General features: G+C 51.6%; 1 protein-coding gene across 2 annotated transcripts in view; it reads left to right on the forward strand.

Annotated features, from left to right (window-relative positions):
- FYCO1 (FYVE and coiled-coil domain containing 1) overlaps positions 1-6,495 on the forward strand; it is a 77,826-nt gene extending 71,331 nt beyond the window's left edge. For both annotated transcript variants that reach the window (XM_012637993.1, XM_012638002.1), the window contains 2 exons: positions 491-600; positions 2,558-6,495. In XM_012637993.1, coding sequence (XP_012493447.1) covers positions 491-600; positions 2,558-2,633 — 186 coding nt within the window. In that variant the 3' untranslated portion in view covers positions 2,634-6,495. The remainder of the gene's footprint in view (positions 1-490; positions 601-2,557) is intronic.
- The last annotated feature ends 10,366 nt before the right edge of the window (positions 6,496-16,861 follow it).

Here is a 16,861-nt window from a genome sequence, read left to right on the forward strand (position 1 = left end):
CCAGGGACGTTCATCCTGGAGGAGAGGGGGCCCGGCAGCTCCGTGCCTGAAAGACTGTCGTCTGGAAGGAGGACTCAGCCTGTCCTGGGAGACCCAAGGGCAGTGCTGGGACCAACAGGAGACAGATGAACAGATGGATCACACCTAGAATAGGCCCCACTTCCTAAAGCCAAAGACAGGCTGCTCCTAGGTGGTGTGGCGCATTCTGGCACTGGCTATGGTCAAGGGAGGTGGGGGATGTTCTCTAAGGTGCTAACGAGGTCCTGATTCTGGATGAAGCTCCACGAGTTATCAACAAACCAAGGGTGTGTGGATGGCAACCTGCCACTCCTGGGGAGTGGTCCCAGCCCCAGCCCTGCTCAGCTGTGACCTCAGACAGAGCACTCAGCCTCCCTGGCCTCAGTCTCCTCTCCAAAAATAAAGGGTCTGCCCAGAGAATCCACGGTGCCCTCTCAGCCTCTGTGACACTTTTATTGTCTTTGCCTCCCAGGTCCTCATTCCCACGACCCGTTGCAATTCCCACAAGGAGAACATTCAGGGCCAGCTCAAGGTCCGCACACCGGGCATCTACATGCTCATCTTCGACAACACCTTCTCAAGGTAGGGGCCGCCTTATTCGCCGGCATCCAGATGGATCCGCCTCGTCTCCCGTGCCTCTATGCCACCTGTTCTCAGGAGCGGAGCGGACACTCAAAACCAATTATTTCAGCATCAATAATTTTTATTATTAATCATTCTTGGCTTGTAGACCCCTCTACCATGGCGTTCCAATGTTTGTGATAGATTTCATGCACACAAGACTGCGGCTTACACGGTCTCACCGCGTGCTGGGAGTGTTCGGCACTCCGCCCTGTTGGCTCACGCGGGCCCCACAGCATCCCCATGCGGGAGGGACTGCCTTTCTTCCCACATCACTGATGGGGGGACCGAGGACCAGAGGGGCAGAGTGACACTCCCAAGTGACACAGCTCGTGGGGGAGCCAGATTTGAACCAGGTGGCCCGGCCGTAGCATCTGGACTCTTAACCACTGCGCTCTGCCTTCCCTGATGGCGATTCCCTCTGCCCCATCCGGAAGGACTGAAGGAATGAGTGAATGAGAAAGGGGGAATGAAAGAAGGAAGGACAAAGCTTGAGATAAGCAGGACTCAGACTGAGGGGAAGCCCCAGGCCGTGTGGAGGGAGCAGCCTGTCTGCGGGAAGCCCACTGAGGAAGCAGCGTGCAGCTGGGGGTCAGGGAGGAGCCTGAGCAGGAGGGTGGGAAGTAGGAGGAAGGGCCGTGGGGGCAGGCGGGGAGGGAGTGGGAGAGAGGATCGACACTGACTGCGCATTTGCCACGAGCATGAGCCAGGGTGGTGAGGACTGTTGGACACCTGTCCCTCTCCATGGCTCCGGGCTTCAGCATAAGCCCCTTCATTGGGGCTGCCTCTTTAAAGACACCTGCCTCACCCGTTTAGCCATGTCTTCCCTGAGCAGAGCTAGTGGTCGCGTTCCCCCATGTGGGTGCTCGGCTTTTAGCAGAATCAGCTGACAGGACACTTAAGGAAAAGCTGTGCCACCCCCTCACTACTTCCAGGCTTGGACTCTCAAGGCTTGTGGCCGAGAGTGTCCACCCCAGGAGAGGTTGGGGGATGAACTTCCCCCCTTGCTGCTTTCTGCCCTCCCTGTACTCCCCGATGGAAACGAACACCTACCTTGAGTTAGCAGGACCTCATGACACAGTCCTGGCATGCCAGAGAGCTGTCTTTGGAGCCTTTCCACAAGAGCAAGCGTCAGGCCCTGCCCCTCCTGGGAGGCAGGGTGGGGCAGTGGTCAGGAGAGTGGGTTGGGACAGCCAGGCAGGAGCTCTGCTCCTCCCACCGTGGGCCTTGGGTGAGCCCCAGTTCCCTCCTTCATGCGGCAGCGGCGAGCACGGGCACTGCCTCACTGAGCCCCACTGTGGGCGGATGGAGGCCCAGGGAGGCATGGTGAGGGCAGAGCAAGCCCTGAACAGGCTCCCAGTTATCAGTAGAGGTGGCTGTGGCACTGTGACAAACTCCGGCCTTGGCCCATTGAGGCCATCTCAGGGGTGTAATGTGAGATTTTCAAACCATGGGTGGCAAAACTGATTTAGATGACCATCAGAAAGAAACCGGTGCTGGCCTCTGCCACGTGCCTGCTCCCATCGCCTGCGCCATCTCCTCCGTGCCCCACATACACACACCATGCAGCTTGACAGCCAGCGGCTCTGGAGCAGCCAGGTAAGGGGGCAGGAGGTTCGCAGCCTGTGACTGAAAGGGCGTTTCTGCACCCAAGCCCAGGAAAGTCCATGGCGACGTCCCGAGACGTGGACCCTTGCAGGGAGATACCCTGCTAGACAGACAGGAAACGGGGATAAGGGCTCTGGAAGAGCCCACATGCGCTGGGAGGTGCCCAGTCCTTCGAGGCCTCCCCGTGGGGTTCCGGCACCCACCCCCAACCAGGGCAGCACAGTGACCGCAGAGGGCCCACCAGCAGCCACCACCCTTGGACTTCTGGCTCTCAGAGTGACACCCTCCCTCTCCCTTTCTCTTTCCTCAGGTTTGTCTCCAAAAAAGTGTTTTATCACTTGACAGTTGACCGGCCTGTGATCTACGATGGAAGCGATTTCCTGTAGCCTCAAGCACTGGAATTTCAGCAGCTTCACTTCACCCGTAGGAAACACTACTTTTTCTCACCTGTCACGTAAAGGACAAACAAAAAGGAAAAAGGGCAGCTGCCCCAAAGCTCATCCCCACTGCAGCTCGGGAAGAGAGGCCCCGGCTGCTGCTCAAAGCTGCATCGTGCACCCATCACTCTTAGCCCCTGTCTCCACTGATTAGAGACCCACTGGCCTCACACCCAGGGGCTGCTTTGCCATCAGCCTCTCCTGGGATCACAGTTGGTTACAGGCCTGTGGAGAGTTTTACAGGCCAGAGATGAGCCCATCTTCTGTCCCGGGAGACAGATGCCCTGCTCTGCCCCACGCAGGCCCCAGCATCCTCATGACCACGAGCCAAGTGCCCTGGCCACACCCTATGAGTCCTCGGGCTGTGAGGCCCTCGGGTACTCCCAGGAAAAAGAAAGAGGCCCAGTGCCACCATTCGAGTCAGGGTGCCGGGGTGCCCTCCTGAGATCTCGACTAGCCTCCTGCTGCCATGGGCCTGTCCCTCACTGCCCCAGTAAGTTGGGGGCTGCTCCAAAGTCAGCAATTTTGGCGGTACGTCTAAGCTGCACCTTCCTCTTGACCCTTCTGTCTATGGGGTTCCATCCTCAAACAAAACCCTTCCCAGGCCGGGCCTCCCCACAGGTCAAAGCACTGCCCAAAGAGTCAGAACCGAAGATAATTCAAGAAACAAAATGCACCCTGCTGAGGGCCTGCGGTGGCTGTGTGTACACTACGACTAAAGCCCAAATATTGGCCAACGTTGACACCATGACCAGAGAGCAGAATTGTGCATTGGCCTTACGGCTCACTCCTCAGCTGGTGGCCTGTCTTCATTTATATACCTGAGTGCTTCTGCCTCACCTGCAGACACATGTTTACTAATGATCATAACCAGGGTAAGAACCACTTTCAACAAAAGTGGCCTTCTTAACAAAAGTCTTTGGTAACTTAAGTACCACAGCAACTGAGTAAACAGTGGCACACAGAGTTAACAGAGGTGTGATTGAGTCTTGGTCCCCAGCAGCCCACCTGCCACATTCCCCGACAGCCCATGTGCCCACTTCCTGCTGCTCAGCCTGCACCTGACAGCCAGGAGACGTCGCCCCTCGAGGCAGAGAGATCCTGTTTCCTCTTCCTGGACAAGAATTAGGTAATCTTCCTGTTCTCTGTGATTCTTTTCTTCTCCTACCACAGAGAGCTCACCTTTGATGGCCTCTTTGTCCCTTGTTCACAGAGCCACCTGCCTACACTCAGGCCCCAGATACTTCCATAGGTGAGCAGAGCATCTGACAAAAGGGCCCACTTTGGCCAGGGATGAGGGAGAGAGCACTGACAGGTTGTCTGAGGATCTGAGGGCTGGGCCCAGATCCAGGGCTTGTGACCCAGAACCAGTCACACCATCTCTCAGGGCTTCACTTTGTCATTCATAACCCTAGTCTGACCAATTTTGAGGTCTGAGAATGGGTCAGGGACTCCAGTGCAAGTCCAGCCTAGACCCCAAACCCACTGCAAACCAGCAGCCACAAGCTCACCACCAGCAAAAAGGACTCTCATGAGGCCACAAGTAAGAGGAGATAATTTCTGAAATGGATGCAGACCTTTGATTCAAACAGGAGAGTTGGGCACTTCCAGTCAGTGTAAGCAGGGCATGGGGGATGGTGTGAACAGAACCTTCAAAGAGGCCCAGAGAAAAGCTGGACCTCTTGCATTCTCTTTCTGTGGAGCAGCCTCCTCTGACCGAAAGACATCAGATGCTGTATCATCTCCTCCTGGCCAAGACCCTGACTATGCTTAGCACTGGAACAGAAAGTAGCAGGGCCCCCAGAGACTCTCCCTAGCCTCATGTTCATCCTCACAGCCTGAGGATTCAAAAGCAAATTATCCTGCCTTTGAATCTACCATCTAGCAAAGGATAATCAGAGTCAGCTTGTTCACTATAAGAAAGATTAACTAACAAAAGAGAACTCAGAGCAGCCTAGAATCTTATTTTAAGTGTTCAGTTTTCCCAGGATACCTTGGAGACTGTGGCCAAACGGTTGGCCTTCACCACCACCATGTGCAACAACAAGAACTCCATTCTTGGAGTAGCTCATGTGTTTAGGGCCTGTGCAGGGCCTGAGATTCCATCTGAGATCCATTCTGAACATCTGTCACTTACCACAGCAGGGGACCACTTGCAGCCTAAAAACAACCCGGCTCTTGGAAACCAGCCCAGAACCAACCACCCTTGCAGGAGAGCTGGGGCCTCTTGGTGCACCACCTCCAACATCGACTGCCGTCGCACGAAAAAGGCCTTTGCCGCGTCCAGAGGGCTGCCCAGTGCCCCGGTGGTCACTTCCTAACTCTTTGGTTTTATTCACATATTTAACTTTTGTGCTGGATGGACATTTGTACTTAGTAGTTTACTGTTCAAGATTGCTGTGCACTGTGCAGCTAGAGAACATCTTGGCCTATTTAAGTATGGCTTTTATAAATAGCTTTATTCTTATTTTAAACAGGTTCCCAACTTTAGTGAGGATTGAGGACTGGGGTACCTTGAAAAAATGCAAATAATAGTTGAAGAACCACTACTGAAGGCGATAGCCTGGCTAGACTGAATTACACTAGAAATCAGCAAGATTGGGATCCCAGATCACTATTTTCTTAAATGAAAAAAAAAAAAAAAAAAAGCAGCCCCTGATGGCCCAGCTCTCTGAATAACAAGTCACATTTAAGCATTGATACTAGCTGCCTTGTTCACCGCTGCCACCAAAGCTGCTCATAACCTTCACCTGAGAATACACAACCTCTGTCTTATCCACAAACAAGCAAGTGTGTTGGGGTAAAGCAGTGTCTCCAGGTCCGAGTGGACTCCACAGAGCACCTCCAGCTTGAGCACACTGGACTCCACAAGGAGGCAGAGACACTCGCAAGCAGGAATTTGGAACTGAAAAACTCCTCAGGGTTTGGAAAGTAGAAAGGAAAAGCCACATGATATAACTCAGAGATCAATGAGATGGTGTTTCTGAAATTTTTCAATTGTCACCTAAGGTGGTAAAGCCATTCCAGGCCCAAATAAAAGGAAATCCCATTTGGGGAAGAAATCGCCATCTGCATTTTATGGTATGGTTACATGTCCACTGATACAATTTTAGAGGAGTTTCTTTTTTAAAAGTACACCTTGGCAGTTCTACATGTGAAAATTCTTTAGGTCAGGAAACCATCCTTGGCTCTAAGATGTTGGGAATTAAAGGAGAGAGAAGCCATTTGTGATGCATAGAACCAAGGATCATTGTCAAATACACAAAGACCATTGAGACAGCCATTAATGTTTATAAAACACTTAACCAAAAACACACTTCTTAGTGGAACCTTCGTAAATTCTCATTTCATTGCGATTCTTCCAAGGAAACAGAGAAAACTGAATTAATGATTCCTTTTGTCCTCTTAAGCACTTTTAAAATAATAAAGTATATCTTTAAATTTCGAGAGGCATCTCTGATAAAAGGGCTAACTTAGAACCTTAGGACATGTGTTATCCAGAGATGTTCTGCCTCTGGTGGCTGCAGAGCAACACCCAAGCCTCAGTTGGAAGGCTCAACATTGGAATTGCACTTTAATGGATTAATCCTCAATTCACGAGGCCTTATGGGATGGCAGGTCTGGGAACCCAATTCATTCTTATCTGCCAAAGAATTACCCAGAAGCACATCAAATACCACACCCTACCTGCACATTGGGGGTGGGAAACTTTTGTATCCCAAAACATACTTTTATAGTATCTGCTATGCCATTCAGAAATATTATATTTTTTAACCTCAGAATTTAAATAAAGTGAACACTATGACATTTAGAGTAGCTTTGTCTTTCATTCCTTTGGGACATGAGGTGAGTGACGGAAGCTACCAAGACCTGAGACAGTCAGAGATGAGCTGCCCTGCTGGGAAATAAAGCATTTTTTATGGTGGCTTTTCAAAGGCCTTCAGCCAGCAGATGTTCTGAGAAGCTGCCAGATGGCCTGGCATCTGAATACTTCCTGGTCTGCTGTGAGAGTGGTGTTGAGACCTGCCTGAGCCAATGCGTCCTTCCATCCCACCCCCCAGCCCTGCCAGGTGAGCTTCTGCCCTGAGCTCAGATATCCCCAGCTCCCCCACAGCACCCGCAGAGCACTATGAGCAAAGAGCAAACTTCTGATTTCCCAGAATAATGGGGTAGGGGAGAAAGATCATGGGTGGCCTAAAACCACAGTTAGTCAATATGCGGTGCAAAGCTGGGCGTAACTGCCAGGCCAAGACAGTGGCAGAACAAGAAATCAACACCCCTACCGCACGTGCACTGCTCTTGCTGGGTCAGCAAAGAGGCTGGACACAGGCCGAGAGGGACATGGCCCAGTCATTCCTGGACTGGTCAAACAGCCCGGGATGTGCAGCCCGCCTGCACTCATCTCACATCCCCACATCCGGGATGACCGGGGCTTTGTCCCTTGACTGCCCCATGCCTCAAAGAACACCTCCCAGCATCCTCCACTGCCCTCCTCCTCCAGTCCTCCCCTGCCCATCGATTTTCCTCTGGCCTCTTCTTTAATCAGTTTTTCAGGTGAGGAAGTCACATTTTCTGTAACTATGTCTGGTTTTCTCTGGAGAGCAAGGGATGGTGTTTCATTCGTCTTGCTCTCCCTCCTCCCTTCGCCTCCACCCAGCATCGAGCAACATGCCAGAGAGGAAAGAGCTCAAAAAATAACTGAATTGATGGAAACACTGGTCAGTCCCAATGCCTTGGGTCAGCTAAAAAGTCATCAACAATCCCACTGGATAACCAACTCTGCCAGGGACAGAAGCTCCTGGGACATTCCCTTGGCAGAGAAGGGAAAGGGCAGGCCTGTGGGAGGAGATCTGGGGAGGAGGGATGTGAGCTGGTCACTTAGTCCTAGCCCTGCACCTCCTCTCATGTGAAAGACACCCTGGAATCAAGTCTCTGTCTAGTGACTGGCTTGAAGTAATGGAAGATTGTTTTATCCAAGTGTCCCGAACAGCACAGCCAAAGGATTTCTTTGTTAATACAATAGTCCTTCTGTGGCTTGGTGGCCCCGTGGGCTGGGTTCTGGAACAAGAACGACTGAGACACACATGGATGGGATCTGGGGTCAGAATCCTCCATTCCACCTCTCCCACCCCACTAACTGCTGAGTAATCCAAGATGGACAAAGTTTCTGCCCCAGGATGCCCAAGCCCCACATTTGATTCCAGGTGATCCTGGTCCAGGTCAGCGTCCGCAGCCTCCATGGCACACACAGGTGCCCCGCCTCTGCCTGCCACGCCGGCCTGGTGGGTGCTGAGGATGTAGGGACTCCCGGGTGACTCAGAGGGCTACTCGCAGCAAGGTCAGCCCTTTCAGTTTGAAGATGCGTGGGAAAAATCTCCTCTCACCACCCACACACATCTGAAAAGCAAATAGATGGTGAAACCTGCTGCCCAAAATGAGCAAGTGGACTTTTTTTGAGTCAGTGGTTAAAGCTGAAGCCATCAAAACCCAGGGGGAAAGCAGAGCTGTTATGAAAGATGTTCAAAGTGGGTTAGGGTTGAGAGAAAGGTCAGCCTTTTACTTTTCCCACACCCGCGGGTTTCTGAAAAAGGACAGTAAAGCTGAGCAGAAATGTGACAGCCAACCTCTGGCCTCTGATGTGGTCCCCTCCTCCCCTGGGCCCGTCCTCCAAGCTCTGTGGGAGGACAGAGACTGGTGTGGCTTCCTCACGCCTCTCACCAGGCACGCACTGAGGCTATCTCAGAGCTGGCAGCCCCGTCTGAAGCCTGGAACAGATTAAGTCTTTCTAGCTAAAAAAATGAACAAAAGGAGAAAGGCCTCGCCAAAGCTGAGATGCGGGAGTGTCCTTACCAAGAGGAAGGCCTCATTTCCAGGCCAGGTTCGGCTTTGGGCCTGTGGGTCCACAGAGGGCTCACAGAGAAGGCGACTTCAGGAGGCCGCTCCAGCTTTCTGCTCCCAAGGCAGACTCCGGCTGAGCCACAGAGGAGAGAAGGAAACCATTTCTGGGAGGCCGAAACTGACCGTCTTCCAGGTCAGCGGGGCAGGCCCTGTCTTCTCCTTGGCGTGAGGAAGGAACTCTGGTGAGGGAGGAGGGAGGCAGAGCTGAAATGGCAGAGAGCAAAGGAACACTGAGAAAGGGCGGATACGCAGGCAAGGCCTTCCCGGAGGTTGTGCCAGGGGCTGGACACAGGCCAGCTTAGCAGAAGCCATCTTTCTCATCGGAAGAAAGGGACACTGGGAAATGGCGGTGTCAGTGTGGCCTAGGCCAACCACTGCATCTGATAGAGGCAGAGCTTTAATGTAAGCAAGGCCTGGACCGCCAGTGGGACAGACACCAAAGGCAGTGACTGCAGACATGGAAAGATAAGCCAGTTTGTTCCCATCTCTGGGTGGCCTCGAGGCCCTGTGTGCTTTCACAGAAAGGCCAGGGAGTGGCAGCAGTCCCAGTCCTCCCAAGAGGCCTCTGCACGACAAACAGGGTCCACGTGTGGAACCAAAGGTCTTCAAAAAGACAGCTCTTCCCCACTGGCAGGGAACCCACACAGCTGCTGGGTGCTCTCAGAAAGAGGACCCCACGTTCATGCCCTGGGGGTGCCCGTGTGGAGGAAGGACAGGGAAACCAGAGTCAGGCCCAGATCAGGCCTCCAGCCTCTTTGGCCATCAAAAGTTCAGGTATTGAGCCATCAGGAAAAGCCCAAGACTCATCCATGGCTCAGTTTTGTTCCAGAGTCAACTTGTCATTTATTAAGTGTCAATAAATATAAAGCAAGTCAGAGAGAGGTTCTCAGAGGAGGGTTCTCTCACACTGGCTGCCTGGTGGCCTATTAAAATGCAGGCTTTAGCCAGGCGCAGTGGCTCATGCCGGTAATCCTAGCGCTCTGGGAGGCTGAGGCAGGAGGATCAGTTGAGCCCAGGAGTCTGAGGGTGCTGTGAACTAGGCTGACACCACTGCACTCTACCCAGGCAACACAAGACTCTGTCTCAAAAAAAAAAAAAAAATGCAGACCTAGGGGCACCACCCCTGACAACTCTGGCTCCCCCGGTCTGGTCATTCATGGGTCTTTCAGGCGATGCTGGTAGAGGTGGTTGGTGTGAGCTGCGTTACCACTGGATTGGCTAGAACTTGAGGAAAGGTGTAAGAAGAACTAATTGACCTGTCTCCTGATTTGACTCTGCCAGTGGCCCGTGGATCTTGGAGCCAGACCTTCCTCCTCAGCCCACGGCCTAAGCACTGATGTGCGACGATGGAACTTTCATTCTTGGACAGGAAGATTATTCTAAAGGAATCCTTGGTATGAAACTATTCTACAAGTAAAATCTTGTTACAACCACAATTGCTTTATGGTTTACAGGACCCCGTCTCTCTGTTGCTAACTGGTAGATCATTTGTGAATGGAAAAACATCACCTTGCCCAAATCCGAAGTAGTCCCACACGTGTCCAAATTCTAAGAGTTTGAGAAAAATATGAGTCTGGTACCAATAGGTATGGGTTGGAGAGATCAGGTTAAACAGGAGTTCCTGAGCTGGTCCATATTCAGAGGTCAGTTCAAAAAGTCTGTAAACTTGGAAGAAGAAAACATGGCATCTTTCCCCAAACTGCTAACTAAAATTTAGGTCTTCCTTCAACTATGAACATAGACAATATGCCACACTAGTATTAGCAAGACCTGTGACTTTGTCACCAATGGAAATAACAGACATTTTCATGTTACATGACAGTTGTTGCAGATTCTCAAAATATCATTTATGCTCATCTCCACTCTGAAATGAAGGTTGTTGTTATAATAGATCTGCTGATAGAGTTTGTGTAAAGCATTAGCAAAGAGGCACATGTGTTACTGTTCATACATTTGCTGAGGGTCTAAACAGGAATCAGAGGCTCAATAAACGCACAGTAATACCAAACTACAAGTGAGACGAGTGCTCTGAAGGAAAGGGACAAGCAGTGTGCTCCGTGGGAGATAGCAGGGCATTGATTTGGAGCCTGGGCCTCTGCCACGTCCCCCTGCCACACCGTTCAGGGAGCCATGTTGGCAGTTACCACAGGACCTTCTTATAGGGAGAAGTGACATCTAAGACGGCTCTTGATTGAGGGCTGGTTTACACTGTCCAGGAATTTCCAGATGCCATAATTCAGATGTGCTTAGAAATTATATATTCGAGGCCTAGAAAGTGAAGAGTCTGCAGAAAAGTGCTGCAGCAGAGCTAGGCAGAGACAGGCTCCCCAGAGCAGCCACTGGGCCGCAGAGCCTGGCCTGAGCCTGGCCGTGTGGGTGGTCAGCACGCGGGGCGACCGACAGGCCAGGAAACCCGGGCAGCAGCCACAGTCAGGAAAGCCTGGAAGGTGATGGTACCAGAAGGAGTTGCCAGCCCTGGGAGTGGAAGAAGCTGGTAAGAGCTCCTCGGATCCAAGTCCAGGCTCTGGTGAAAGCCCCCAGCCCAGGCAGGCTAAGGTGGGGCCTGAGCCTGGCCACCGGAACCCAGAGAGGAGGAGCCAAGGTGGAAGTCAGCCCTGCAGACCAGGCCGGCCATGGGAGGGCCGGGCCAGGGCCTTCCGAGGGGCCTGAGTGGACGGACATGCCCCTGCAGACCCGGCCAGCCACAGAGGAGATCCAGCGCCACATGGGACAGCAATGGGCGGGGCCTGGTCCCACACCAGGGAGACCAGGGAGTCTGGCCTAAAGCCGCAAGCCAGCTTGTGCGAGCTAAGAAAAGATATTGGTGGGTCTTGCATTTGTGAGAGGGGAGCAAGGGAAGACAGAGGAAGGGGTCAGGTGGGGCGAGGAGGACAGGCAAATCTGGGAGTGCTACCGGCCAGAAGCCAGCCTAGGCGTGGCGCAGTGTCCTCAGACTGCACACACACACACACACACACACACACACACACACACACACGAGTGCGTGTGCCTCCAGTGGAATCTGTGGCTCCTTCACGAAGGAACTGGGGCTCCACAGCTGAATGTGTCTGGAGAGGCACCTGGGAGAGGGAGCAAGAAGGAACCTCCCGATTCTGTGCTTTAGAAGGAGGGAGTCAGCAGGGCATTGGCTGTCACATGTCACCGTCCTGAGTCTGTGTGGAGTGATGGGTGAGGATGGTCTGGTTTGGCAAATGTTGGCCGACCCTCCAAAGCTAGGGCTGGAGGTCTGTCCATGCAGGCAAGGAGGTCAGCATGGTGGGCAAAGCCAGGGTTTGAGGCCAGACACTCCCAGGCTTGTGTCCTAGTCTTGCCGATTGCTAACTGCGTGACCTCAGGCGAGTTACTTAGCATCTCTGAGGCTCAGCTCCTTCGTCTGTTAATCAGAGCTAGAACAGTGCGACCTGGCACCTGGCCCAGAGTAAGCGTGCAGCAGATGGTACTGGGAGTTCATGAGGGGAGGCCCTGTCTGCCTGGACACTGCCTGGCACGCAACCGGTGCCTGAGCACATCTGCTGAGTGGCAGGACAATGACGAGACGGGACCCGTGCTCTCGGCTTTCTCACAGGAGTCCTGCGACTGCCGCCCGCTCACCTGCATGCGTATCTCCTGGAAACCCAGTGTTCTCCCCACAGGGCTGTCAGTGGCTCTCGGAATTGGCCGCCCGTGATGAGAATATTGCTGCCCGCTGACTCCTCCAGAAGCAGGTGCTGAGACGGAGGTGGGGTGCAAGGCGCTTATTAGGAATCAACACCCGTGAAGGCAGCAGGAGGAAGCATCTCTGAGCAGAGGGAGACCGGCCAGCAGGCAGGCAGCAGCAGGTTTTGCCCTTCAGAGTGGCCCATCAGCCCCCGATGGCTCCATTACCTGCCTCGCAGGCACCGGGCAGGTGGCCCTGGGAAGACCCAGCTTTGGGCAGGGCAGCCCTGTGACGGAGGCAGGCCCCGCGGAGCTGGCAGCTGACCACACTGCCTATGGGTTCGTTCTTGATGCATCTCCATTTGGCCACAGAGATTGTCTGCTTAGCTTGTGGTACCAAAATTGAGTGTGTACAAAATACAAGTGTGTCTGAAGTGAGGAGGAACTCAAAGAGTCACTCGTTGGAGATACACGTTTGCATGTCTTTTTTAGTCTTTGATAATGTAAAGGTCAAGGAAAGACATCGACTGTGTCGTGAGCTCTCTGGGTTATCTGCACTGACATGTAGAAGTGATTAGAGAGACACCGCACTGTCCCAAGACGACGCTGGACAGAGACCCCACTGTAAGGCAGGGCACGTGAGATGGCGAGAGAAGCACCACAGCGTCTTGCCCGTGAGGAGAATTCGTATTGTACTTACGAACCACACATGGTAAACAGGCAGCGATTGCTCCCTGAATGGAGAGAAAGATTTCTTCTGAGCGTCCTTGCAAAATGTGTCACGTGCAGGTGCTGGGGACCATGATTATTTCTCTTCTTTCCAAGTCACGTAGAGCCTGGAGCAGACCTCGCCTGGCACAGGCTGGCCGGAGTACAGGAGAGGAGCCCGCACTGAGGTGGGAGTGGCCAGCGTCCGTGAGAGACGGAGAGCCCGGGGCGCCGGCGCCAGGCTGGGTGCTGGTGGCTGTGCTTGGTCTGGAACCATGGGAAGCTCCAATTCTCGTGAGGCTAACTCAGAATCGGAAAGCCAGGCACACCCACTGGAGGATTACAAATACAAAGGAACCATCTGTAAGTGCGAGACAGCTTTCATTACTGAAGCAGAAAGCCTGTGGAGGTGTCCAGAGGTGGCATCTCCTTAATGCTTCGTGACAGCCTTGGTTTTGTATTTAAGTCGACACCACCACAGAAACGCTACCCAAACCACCACGCCGCAGTGGACGGTCCAGAAGACCAAACACAAGGGCTCTCTGTGGCCGGTTCTCTCCTTGCTCAGGACTATTTGTAACAACTACCAAGGGCAAGTGGACGCAATTATAACCACACACCTCCCTCAGCGGAGCCGTGGCAGGAAGCAATCTGACCGCTCTCGAGGCCACAGGAAAGCTGGGAAGGCATTGGTGTCCGGTGCTGGTCTGGCCAGCCCTTTCTTGACCACCCCCCTCAGGCCGCCTATGGACAGCAGAGCAACATCATGCCCAAAGGCTGCGATGCTCCGTTGCTCAAGGTTGCCATTCTCTATTTCGTAGAAGTTTTCTAGCAGCTGAACTCTGACACACGAAGCACGTATCTGGTACATGGTTAATTTTACATGTTAAAAATGTATTCCTTCAATATACTGTACGTACTACACACAAGGCATTTGTGTGTGGAGGGGAGGGTGGGTGTTGAACACAGGTGCCAGAACAGGTACATACACAAAGCTACTTGTCCAAGATCTCACCTGGGGAGTCTGCGTTATTCTAATGATGCTGCCATGTAGGTCCTGGGAATTGTCTACAAACCAGTCTATAAGCCATTCAAGGATACCAGCCCCATGATTCTCATCTAAGGGGCATCACCTGGCAGAGCCTTCCATACTATCCTCTAAAGGCTGGCTTCTCCATATTGCTGGAATGTAAACGTCTCGAGGGAAAGACTGTCATATTCCCCATTATAACCGTGGCAGGACAGCAGGGCCTGGCTTGGAGCATACGCACAAGCTGGCTGAATAAATGAATGAGTGAGTGTGTATTCTGCAGGTCTGACGGTCCAAAAAGATCAAATCTCTAGTCATCCAAGCTGATAACTTCAAAGTAACATTCCCTATTTGTATATGTATGTTGTAATTAATTGGCTTAACATTACTTTAATTTTTTAAAAAAAATTTTATTAAAAAAGCCAACTTCTTTTTAGTAATGAAAACATGTCACATTTCATTCAGTTTCCTCATTTGTTCTAATTTATAGAGTTCCAGTGAAATGTAATTACATATTAAATTCCTCCTTTATCTTTATTGCAAAAATACTCACAAAGCACATTTCCTAGAAGTGCTGAGTGGACCCCAATATCCCCATGGGTTTCTCCATGCTGACTCTTCCAACATTTTCATTTTAGGATTCACCTGTTACTTGAATCTAGTTTAATTAGAATGCAAAATTCAAATTTACGCTGTCATTTTTTACCAGTCCTATTTATGTAATCATTTAAGAAGACACTTCACTAACAAAGGATACTTAACAACTTAAAATGTCACACAGGTACAGCGTATCTTTGCTCCTACATCGAAGCTGTGTTAGGACTGGGAAAGTCCAACAGCAACCGCCGGGTCCTGGGAGAAGTTCTCGGAGCGGGACGTGGTCATCACGTGATAGGGTACAACGTGGCATTCATAGTTCGTGTGGTGTCCCCACGTCTCTGTTCTTACAGATCAGAAGGGGAAAGTGGAGTCCCTGGCGTTTTTCCCCCATTTTTTCCATCCCTCCTCCCATGTTCAGCACCACTGCTCCTCTGACACTCTGAGTATCAGAACCACAGTATCAAAGGGCTACAGAATGGAGAAGTCAAACTCAGCTGTGCTCTCTCCACCTAACTGCGCAGTGTTATTCAGGTGTGACTTATGCTTCTTGCTTATTCTGCCAAGTTGCTCAAAAGAGCATACATCTGAGTCTTCTCCTAGAAATGACAGTCCTACGGATGGCTCTGTCCATAACTGACCTTGGAGAGGTCATGCTCCCCTTGACATGGATGCGGTGCTTGCTGTGCGGGGCCCATGCTGACAGGTTGATGTGCTGGTCCCAGGCCGACGCTTTCTCACCACCAGCTGCCCACGCACAGGCAGCATGCGGATGGGGTGGCGAGGCCTTTGCTTCAACCCTTGCCTCCCTTGTTGAGCGCCCATATTTCACTCACTTTGTTTCTCACCATCACGTGCCGTAGAAGCAGGCAGGGAGAAGGAGAGTAGTATGGTGGAGTCTAGCACTTTCGGGTTCCCTTTGGGAAGGATGGTGTTGGAACTGAAACCACCGCAGTCCACAGTGCACTGGGGAAATCAGACACTTCGTCTAGAGCAAGCGGCAAAGCCAGGGGTGGTTTTTGGTGCTGCTCCCATAGTCCTTGGAAATTCCATTTAACTACCTGGAGAAACTTGGGAAATAAGTTTGGCCAGAGGAGAAATAAACACTGGTTAGCCAAGATGGTTTTAAGATATTTGGAGATCTTATTTCCTTATTGCAATCTTTTAGTCTTCACACTCATAATGCATCTGTCTGATCTTTAATTGCACATGCTTAAGATATTGAGACAGGGCAAAGAAAGTGACAAGTAATGCTATTTTAAATACACATTAAAATGTACTTTTCCAGTATGCAAAATGTTTTCAAATAGTATAAATTTGCCAAATACTTAAAAGAAAGACATGAAGCAAAAGGGAATTCTATTACTTATTTTTTTCGGCCTACTCACTAAATTGGAAGCTTTTAAAATGTTGGCGCTATAGACTAAGAAAAGGAGACGTACAGCAGTAAATAGCCTTCCAACAGCCTCAGAAAGCAGAGGACAGACAGAACCAACCTGCTTCATAGGGAGCAGCCAGGGTGACCAGCAACAAGCACCCCTCAACAGAGCAAGCCCATGACAGAGCTGGGGCTGGCTCCCGCTAATGCAGGTTATCAATGTCCTTGCTCAGGCTATGAGGGCCACTTTCACGGCTGCAGTGGACAAGCTGAATCCGTGCCTAGACCAAAGCCTCCAGCAGGGCACAGGAGTGGGTTGGAAGCCAACAGACTCTGGATGACTTGTTGGTGTGGTCAGTTGTCCAGGGACTCACTGACCAGATCTGCAGATATTTCAAAACAGGAACAAGGACCCTCGCCGGCCCCGAACAGACCAAGGAGACCAGAGGGTACTTCAACCTAAGATTGTAAAGATTCTAGATCAGGACTCTATAAGACCCAGCATGGGTATCAGGCCCAAAACCAGGGTGAAAATTTCCCAGAGATGGAAGTTTTCATGAAACCTTCTGCTTTTGTGGACTGTGGCAGTGACCAATGAATGCTTCTGTGCCCCTTTTTGGAAGAAGTGGCATTAAAACCAAAGCCACAGAAGTTCACAGTGCACTGAGAAAAATCCAACGCCTCCTCCAGAGGTCAGCTGCATTAATGCTCGGGCCAGTGGCAAAGCCAGGGTGGGCTGCAGTACTGCTCATTGGTCCTCCTGTCCGTCCTCTTGCAGCCACGAGCTAATCGATAGCCTCCTGGCATAGCCAGTCAACTTTGAAAACTCTGGTTTGGCAAATTCCAACTAAAAGTATTAATATTGTTCATATTCATCCCTTTCTGAGTTTTTTTTCCCTCTCTCTCTCA

The sequence above is a fragment of the Propithecus coquereli genome, unplaced genomic scaffold (genome assembly GCF_000956105.1).
Source record: "Propithecus coquereli isolate 6110/MARCELLA unplaced genomic scaffold, Pcoq_1.0 Scaffold1, whole genome shotgun sequence".
Taxonomy (NCBI): Eukaryota; Metazoa; Chordata; class Mammalia; order Primates; family Indriidae; genus Propithecus; species Propithecus coquereli.